Source organism: Fulmarus glacialis, unplaced genomic scaffold, assembly GCF_000690835.1.
Source record: "Fulmarus glacialis isolate BGI_N327 unplaced genomic scaffold, ASM69083v1 scaffold5297, whole genome shotgun sequence".
Lineage (NCBI taxonomy): Eukaryota > Metazoa > Chordata > Aves > Procellariiformes > Procellariidae > Fulmarus > Fulmarus glacialis.
Window position 1 is genome coordinate 60075 of NW_009221239.1, and position 9672 is coordinate 69746.

The following is a 9672-nucleotide window of genomic DNA, read 5'->3' on the forward strand; positions in this document are numbered from 1 at the left end:
CGTGTGCCAAGGACCTCCTCACACTTGCCCACAGAAGAGCAACTGGAGCAGCAGCAGTTGTGTTCATCCCCAAACCCCAGACCACGACTTTCCTATAGCTTAGAGAGACACCAATACCATTTCACAGGGCTGGAGAAGAGCTATAGATAATTAGTTACTACTGATAACTTTTAGCCTAAGTTGACTCAAACCAGTACATTTATGGGGGTATTGAGATGCAAAACCAAGAGCCATTCTACGCTTATTAGCTCTATATTTATCCTACATTTGAATTTGCTCTACTTCATGTGATGTTTTCCTATATTTTATTTAACAGCCACAGTAAGATGCTCCAGAAAGAAACAGATAGTACAGTATCAAATCTACAGTGAGTTTCAGTGAATAACAAGGCACTAAAAAGAAGATCCGATGCTGGGCAGCCTGAAAGAGTGGAGGAGAGATTATCGCAAAAAAAATACTCACTTTCCTTTACACTATATGTGGTGTCAGAAACAAAGTTGATCAGAACACCAGAAATTGAGTAACTATTTAACTTTTAGTTCCTGGGCCATTTGTTATTCCTCGTTTTGTTTTGCTGGGGGTTTTTTCCCCTTTGAGTAAGATTTTTTTACTGCACTTTAAAATAAACTTTAAAATTATAAAAAATTCTCAGGGACTGTTTGGGGCTTTCAATGTGCAATAATAATAAAGGGAGTTACCTGTAATAAATTAGCTTTTTCAGCATTCCTTTCTTTGTTTGGTAAAATCAGCTTTGCTATTATATATATTCCATTTGCCTGGAAACAGAGAAAGGTCAATATTAACAGCACTCCTTTGCATAGAAACCACAAATAAAAACCAATGTTACTTCAGATAAATCAGAAGCTAATACCAATTGACAAGTTCTCAAGATCCTACTGCACATGTAAATTATAAGCTCAAATGACTTAAATGTACATAAGAATGAAATCATCGTTAACATTTAAACTGATACTGCGAAGAGAGCTTACGAACAGATAATGAAGCAACGCTTCTATCTCTAGAGGTGTAGGAAATTGCAGCAACAGATCTCCCGTCACCATGTGGATATTTTGAACTGTCAGGAACCAAAAATCCAGTCACAATAAATATAATCTGGAGAAACACCAGAAGGAGTAGTCTGAGGAGTATGTCTGAGTCTTCAGTAGGATTTTGTGAAAACCATACTGTATTTCAGCTTCCATTTTCATGTAACCATACTTGTGTCCTCCAGTAATGTATCTATCGTGTTGGTTTGATAGATGGGCACTGCTAGATTTAGTTACAGTACTGCTCTCAGTTACTTGACAAGCTCCCTGTTGGAGACTACTCTCCTCTCTAGCAGAGTGGAAGGGAATATGTGTCAGCTCTGCAGAGGCTCTGCTGCAGTTCCTGACATGTTTTTTTAAACCGTTCATGAAGGTAGAGTGAGCTAAGTTTTAGGCTGTGCAGTAGAGCCATTGAGTTATAAACACATTCTGGCCTGCTACCAGAACTGCCGCAGACAGCTATCGAGGCTGGAAGTTGAGACAAGGAGACAGGACGGACAGGTAGAGGGCAGCTACAGCAGAATTAAATGGTTCTCAACTGCCTGAACCAAGAGTTCTTTGCTACTGAATGAGATAAACCTTTAGAGGTCACTTAGCTTGACTTTCTCAGCGCATAACTGAAAGAGCTGCAAATCTTCTTCCTCTATCTGTTTTTAACCTAAGTGAGTTCCTTCATCTTGTTCACCATGCAACTCTCAGTTATATTAGCACAGAGAAAGAAGCAGGATTTAAAATGAAAGAGGCTGTTGTAGGGTGGAACTCCCGTTGAAATGAACATGCTTGAAGCTATGTCCTGATCTGAAACGGGGACATTGGCTGGTGTTTTGACAAAGGGCGAGGTCATTGTCTTTTAACAGGATGAGTGGGGGAAGAAGTTAAGCTTGAACCTGCACAGCGTCCCATCAATTTTTAAGCAACTTACTGACACCACAGTTATCATACACTGCTAGAGCAATGCAGAAAAACTCTATGTTAAAATCAGCCTTTTATTTCCCAAGTCCAAGACGAGTTACACTGTTTTCAAAATACATCCAATTTAAATAAGTGATATTTTATTTTGATAAAACCAGATTCAGACTAAAACGTATGTAGTTATATTGTTCAGATAAAATGTTGTCTAAATCAGTATGGTTTATTGGCAATTTTAGTGCTTAATATACGTAGAAATTTTTTTTTTCTAGACTTACTTCCACTCCTTTCCTCTTAACCAATAGTTTTGAAACATACATGAACTTCTTTCCCAGCCATATTTAAGGCTCTTTGTTCTCTCGAATTCCTCTAGGAACACCTCTAGTTGGGTTTTAAAGCTAACTTGACGGCTTTGATCGCTGACAACATTTAGAGTATAAGAGCCAGCTACCGCTTTTAGCTAGTATTAACGTCCTAAATATTTGTGTCTTTGACTATGTCTGGAATACATACCAGGGATTTTAAGAATGGTTTTCAGAACCATAGATTCTAGCTGATTTAAATATTACATTTTAAAATGCAGTTTAGAAACACAACCCTGGGGATGGAATGCCAGGAAGTTATCTCAGAAATACCAAACTCTGAGGAAAAGAGAAATTGTTTGTGAAATAACAACGCACCAATATTAAGCTGCACAGAGTTTGTTTTAATAAACTTCATGAAATTCAGAATTTGTATTTCTCAGTTAATTCTGTGATTACCCTTATTTATTATCCTATTTTGAATATGGCAAAAGCATGGCAAGCGATGCCAACCAAAAGGAACCCTGTCTGAATAAAGCTGTTTATTCTCCCAGACAACCACATGCATATGTTGATATCTCTGTGTATATGTCTCTGTGTGTAAATATATAAAGAAACAAAGATACTAAAGTTACATAACGGCATATTTTCCAATCCCTTTCAAATGCATTTTGTTTGTTAATTGAATGATAGTGACAAATAACAACAATTAAGTTAAATTATAAACTATAATGCCTTACTTAACTGAATAAAGTCTTCCTACCTGTACTACCTGGTAAGCGTTAGTCTCATTGAGCATCAGTTCAGTAATTGCAGCACAACAAGCTAGAATAAAAATTCAGATGTAACATTTACGGCCAGATTCATAAAGATATTCAGATAGCGTGGTGGGTTAACCTTAGCTAAGGGCCAAATACCCATCCAGCTGCTCCTTCACTCCCCTCCTTAACAGGACAGAGAGAGAAAATAGGATGGAAAAGCTCGTGGGTCAAGATAAAGACAGGAAGGTCGCTTACCAGTTACATCACAGGCAAAACAGACTTGACTTGGGGAAAAATAATTTAATTTATTGCCAATTAAAATAGATTTTGATAGCAAAAAAAACAAAGACAAAAAATTAAAAGAACACCTTCCCCCCACACCATCCTCTTTTTTCCCCCCAGACTCATCTTCACTCCTTCACTCCCAACCACTTTACCCTCTCCCCCTGCAGCGCTGGAGGGTAGTGGATGAGGGTTACAGTCAGTACATAACAGTTCCACTCTGCTGCTCCTTTCTACTTCTGCCCTGCTCCAGCATGGGTCCTATCCACACACTGCAGCATGAATACCTGCTCCACCGAGGTCTCTCCCATGGGCTGCAGGGGAATCTCTGCTCTAGTGCCTAAAGCACCTCCTCCCTCTCCTTCTTCTCTGACTTTGGTGTTTGCACTGCTGTTTCTCATCCCTTTATTTTTTTTTCTTCTCCTCCTCTGCTTACCCAGCATTTTTGCCCTTTCTTAACAATGTTTTCACAGATGCACAACGAGCTTCGCTGATGGGCTGAGCTTTAGCAAGCAGTGGGTCTGTTGTGAAGCCAGCTGGAACCAGCTGTGTCCAGCACAGGGCAAATCCTTACCTCTTCCCACAGAGGCCACCTCTGCAGGCCCCCTGCTAACAAAACCTTGCCGCCCACACCCAATACAGAAGGCTAAAACTGAAAACAAATACTCAGTCAGAACTAAAAAATACCTCTGTATGTTCAGTGCTTGCTCTTTCTTAGGAGTCCTTAAGGAAGGCAGAAGTAACCCGGCAATATGCTCCACACTGGCAATACTTTTGGTACTGCAATTTATTTCACATTACCAGCTCTTCAGAGATAACATTCATGATGAAGTATTCAAAAACACTTACGTATTATGTTACAGCTTTCAGGAAGATACTGCAAAGGCTCATGTAATCCTAGTAAGGATATTTTGCATTGTCCTTCTATAGTGACTGGAAAAAGACATGATCCTCCAGGAGGCATTTCAGAATGGACAGTTGACGTCTTATTGAGACATCTCCTCTAAAAGGGATTCTCTCCATAACTACTGAGGAATTCTCGCCTGACTGGTAATCTTTAAAATACTACTTTGAAAGAGTTCCATCATAACCACTTCATGATTGATCTACCATAGTAAATTTGAATGGAGGGAAAAAATATGATCAAATAAAAATAATCTCAGTCTAAAAACAAAAGTAAAAAAAAATGAGATGTTTTTACAGGTGGAAGAAATATATAAGATTCCCATGTACATAATACTTTAAACCTTTGCTTCTTTCTAAAAAAGTGTGCTTTTTGAAAATATGTACTGGTATTGCACATTTAGAAATAAACACAGCTGACTTGGTGCTCCCACTCCCTAAAGCAGGTATAAAAGTTTACAATTTCAATTTTGAAATATTTTTAATCCCTTTACGCAAGCATAAGTAAACACATAACAGAGGATTAGGCTTTATAAACCTGCCTGCTTGAAGTGAGAAAGTATTTTCTTGCATCTCATCAGGACTCAAATCATCTGACAAATGAAGATGTCGGATTCTCCCTGCTGCGTTCGCACTAGATAAACTCCCAATTGAAGAGCGATCAGAAACAAGATTTCTCTCCCTGAAAAACAATAAAATCAAATTACAGTGTAAAAAAATGGCTTAACATATCTTTGTTAACCATTTCTGATGCTCTGAAGATTTGTATGTTTTTCACTAAATTAGCTAATACACTTTGAAAAAGCAAACAAGCCTTTAAACAGAAAATTCCTTTACCACATTCATCAATTATATTCACAATTCTAGCTCACCAAATAGATGTATGATTAATAGGGAAACTAAGTAGACAGCAATGACCTATTTATAATCTATTCATTATTTAGTTTATACACTGAAAATATGAAAAACACCTTAAGATAACAATGAAATATTGTGCTGGTTTGGGCTGGGGTAGAGTTAATTTTCTTCATAGTAGCTAGTATGGAGCTATGTTTTGGATTTGTGCTGGAAACAGTGTTGGTTACACAGGGACATTTTAGTTATTGCTGAGCAGTGCTTACAGAGAGCCAAGGCCTTTTCTGCTTCTCACACCACCCCACCAGCAAGTAGGCTGGGGGTGCACAAGAAGCTGAGAGGGGGGGACAACAAGGTGGGACAGCTGACCCCAACTGACCAAAGGGATATTCCATATCATATGACGTCATGCTCAGCATATAAGGCTGGGTGAAGAGGAAGGAAGGGGGGATGTTTGGAGTGGTGGTGTTTGTCTTCCCAAGTAACCGTTACGCATGATGGAGCCCTGCTTTCCTGGAGATGGCTGAACCACCTGCCTGCTGATGGGAAGCAGTGAATGAATTCTTTGTTTTGCTTTGCTTGCATGCACGGCTTTTGCTTTCCCTATTAAACTGTCTTTATCTCAACCCACGAGTTTTCTCACTTTTATTCTTCTGATTCTCATCCCCATCCCACCAGAGGGGGAGTGAGCGAGCGGCTGTGTGGTGCTTAGTTGCCGGCTCTGGTTAAACCATGACAAATATGCAGAGCTGAAAAAAAATACTGCTTATTCATTATGTTCTAAATAGCCTTTTAATTCCTGCAGACATCACATACAGCTGAACAAAACAAAGATGCTATTTGATAAAACAGAGCTTGATCAAATATATCTTAAAATATGAAACAGTCTCATATAATTCTCACAATGTTGAGGTCTGAAAACCTACCCCTGTAAGATATGAAGGAGCTGCTTGATTCCACCCCAAATTCGGATTTCCACACTAGTCTCAGGATCTTCACAAAGCTGTACCAGAATCCAAACTATACTCCATAGAAGTTTGATATGATCAGAATGGAGTAAACTGAGCAAGACTGGAACTCCTTCATACATTTTTACTTGCTCTTTGACTTGTGACTCTGCACAGAGAAGACGTAGCAACTCTGCTGTGAGCCTATAAAAAAAATCAGCAAGAAATTTTAACAATAACTCCATCATTACTTTGTATTGTCAGTTAGTAAAGGGAAAAAAAACACAGCAAATGTTTAAGAAAGAACAGAGACCTCCTATAAAAAAAGAAATTAAAGAAAACTGCTTAAAGTCACTGTAAACTGGTTAAAGTCACTGTTTAAAAAAAAAGGAGGAGGTCCATATTCGCACAAAGGATGAAATTATATTCACATTGAGTTTGACTGTCAGCATAGGCAGCCAAGCATACACAGCCAGGATGGAGGTGGCCAGGTGGACTGCAGTCATCCGTGGCACTACCTTCTTGTTTAATGGCATTAGTACTACAAGTAGCACTGACTGCATGAACTTGTAAAGTCCAACTATGGAATCAGAATAACTCCACAAATAATCGTGATTCTTCTCCAGTATGGTTTGAATATTATGTTTACAAAAGGGATTGGATATCTCATTTAAAAGGTTTATACAAGATTTTCACTAACTTCACTCCAATTAAGGTAGACTTTCTATAGAAAATATGGTTAAGGATTTCCATTTCCACTTGAGGCAAAAAAGCTGCATGTGTGTTTGACGAAACATATGAATTCAGATTCATATCTGAATTTAAAATTATTCTTAACTAACACTGAACTTCATCAGCTTCCCGTCTACATTCAAATTCCAGTTTTTATAACAAACTTTTGGTTTCTGTATAATCTAAATAATCGCAAACCCAGAAACTAAATAAAACCTTTTGGCATATTCAATTTCTTTATGTTTAGTCATATGCAAAATAATTTACACATGTGAAATAATTAAGCATGAAATTTTAAAAATGTCTTCAGAATTTTAAATGTGGCTAAGTGACATATCATCAAATTTGAGAGTCTTCTGGTTTCTTACTGAAATGCAGATATACTATGCTCAACTAGCAGGCTTAGCTGGAATGAAAGGACATTTAAAGAACTGAAGAAATCTTTATGATTTTCTGATTTAAGGGATATGGGGTCTCACCCAGCCTCTGGCATAAACTACAACAGCTATATTTCTTGCAATTTTTTACTAGTTTATATTGGGCATCCCAGGAGCTGTGAGAGTTCAGTGTGCTTTCCATCTAACCACTCAGGTTTGCCAGAAGCAAAGAGGAGATGCACCAAGAAAAGCGATTGCTATCACTTTATGGTAACATTGCAAATTATTTGCACCTCACTATAGGCCATCAGTGGAGAGAGAGGAGACAGCTTATAACAAAACTACTAGAAAAGATTTTCCTATATCAATATCTGACTGAAAATACATAGGTATCAGAACTTTACCTTAAGTATATTAAAGTGGAACATTAGCTAATTCCTCTAAATAAACATGTCCCTAAACGAAAAAGTCAAAATACATTTTAATACAGTTAATCTACAAGCGAAGTCTCACCTTTTAGAAAGCAAATCGTATTCATGCAATATCACCAGCAAGTTCTCAACAATGGTGAGCTCACTTATCTTCTCCCTACATTCTGGACTACAAATCGATTATTCCTGGCATTTCTATCAAATTAAATTATGTGAAAAAAACATATTTCTCTTTAGCCTCCCTCCTTATACATTTGACTAATTATTTTTTTCTCAAGTCTTAAGTAATAATATATTATGCACACAAGAATTTAAAGCCACAAAAATATGCTGGCTCAAGAGTGACACTGCAACAATTTCCAATTTTCCCAGTACAAAACCAGTAAATGTGAATGCATAAAAGTAAAGACACAAATGTATTTCATTTGTTTCATACTAGAAATTAAGCAAATTAGGTACATTTTTAGAATCAAATCAACTTCCATGAATATTTGTAATATACTCCAAACACTTTATTGCCCAGCCCAAATGTAACACATTTAATTTTGTGAAGAAAGTTAAATGGAAGTTGAAAATGTATGTATAACATAATTCAAATTAATACTGATATTAAAAAAAATTAAACTGAAATAGAATGAAAGAAATTTGGGAAAAGAGAAAATCCAGAGAAATCTTAGTAAATAAATTTCTACTGATCTCAAGGAATTGTATCTATTCTCTTCAGTTTTGTAATTTTCCTTATAATTTTTCATTTAAAAGATAAAATTCTTATACAAGTCTGGAAGTCAGCAGAACAATAATGCAGAAGCAGCAGCTATTCTTCTATAAAACTATTAAGGATGAAAGATGCTATATCTTCCTTTTCTTTTTTTTCCCTGCACACCGGGGAAAAAAAGTCTTATCTTTATTTAAAATGGTCATTAGTGAAGGGGGGATACATATACATGGATTTAAGTTTACTACTCTGAACAATATTCTTGCTGGTTATTGTGAGGCACTGTTATATTAAGCTCAGCACAAAAGATTTTTATATGCAGGAAGTCAGTAAGAATTACAGAATCCTGCATAGGGATTGCAAAGAGAGATTCTATGACTCCAGTCTTGCAAAGTTCTCCAAATGAGCAAGAAGTCTGCTGCAAGGACCAAAGTTTCTACATAGTTTCTACTGCTTCAATATAAAATTAAGCACACTTCATAGACTTTCACAGAACAAGGCCTTATTCTGAAAAAAAGGTCTTCCTCATAAACAGCGGTTTTAATATTGTATTAAGAGAAAACATTAAAATGATTATTGTGAACTACAGCACATTAAGTTGAACCTACCTTTCTACTAGGCTAGTTAGAGCAAGGAGGGCACCCAAAAGCACATTGCTGTCTCTGGCAGATAACAAATTTACTAAGGTCTGGAAAATGAAACATGAAACAAGATAAATAAATATAAATTATATTCTTTCATTTTACGACTCAAACACGTACATTTATTGAAAAGTCAAAATTAAGATACCAAATCCTTACACAATACACTAAAAGTCTTAGGCACATTTAAAGTACAGTTTAAGTACACTTAAATATACACCCAGTCTTAGGGCAAGCAAGGATGCTTCTTCTCAAAATGCAATTAGCATCTCTCTTGATTGCTAAAGCATCTGTCCAACTTAATATACCATTGTAAAAATCTGTTCCTGTGTAAAACACTTCAGAACTCTAAATCAAGGCCTCCTGAAGCAAAAAGTTAATCTTCAGCTTATATTTAAACAATACAGTATGTAATTTAAGGCCCTGCATATATTCTGTTAATGACTTATATCAAAATAAATTTCATATTTATCTAGATTCTCTAAAAATGTGTTGTCCGATACTATCTGATCACAATTGCCAATACTTTACTGCAGCATAATAGAATCACGAAGCAGTAGTTTTACTGATCTTGATCTCTACTGTTTCTCAGTTTGGCCACAAATCAGCAGTGGTTAAGTATAGATGCTTAAACTGGAGGTAATGTATAGCAAGGGATGTCCAGGTTGCCACTGACTAGGTTGACACTGTTCCATTTAGACACAGAATACTTTATAAGTGAAAAATCATAGCAGAAATTTATACAAAAAATGTAAAAAAAAAAAATATTTA

At 36.6% G+C, this 9672-nt stretch overlaps 1 protein-coding gene across 1 annotated transcript in view; it reads right to left on the minus strand.

The window, feature by feature from the left end:
• The window catches only part of NEK10 (NIMA-related kinase 10), a gene marked incomplete at its 3' end in the record, with an annotated part of 71951 nt that overhangs the window by 53446 nt on the left and 8833 nt on the right, over positions 1–9672 (minus strand). Inside the window, exons 9-14 of the mRNA XM_009581023.1 lie at positions 8869–8948; positions 7628–7714; positions 5985–6209; positions 4746–4885; positions 3021–3082; positions 699–776 (exon numbers count right to left, since the gene is read on the minus strand). Coding sequence (XP_009579318.1) covers positions 699–776; positions 3021–3082; positions 4746–4885; positions 5985–6209; positions 7628–7714; positions 8869–8948 — 672 coding nt within the window. The remainder of the gene's footprint in view (positions 1–698; positions 777–3020; positions 3083–4745; positions 4886–5984; positions 6210–7627; positions 7715–8868; positions 8949–9672) is intronic.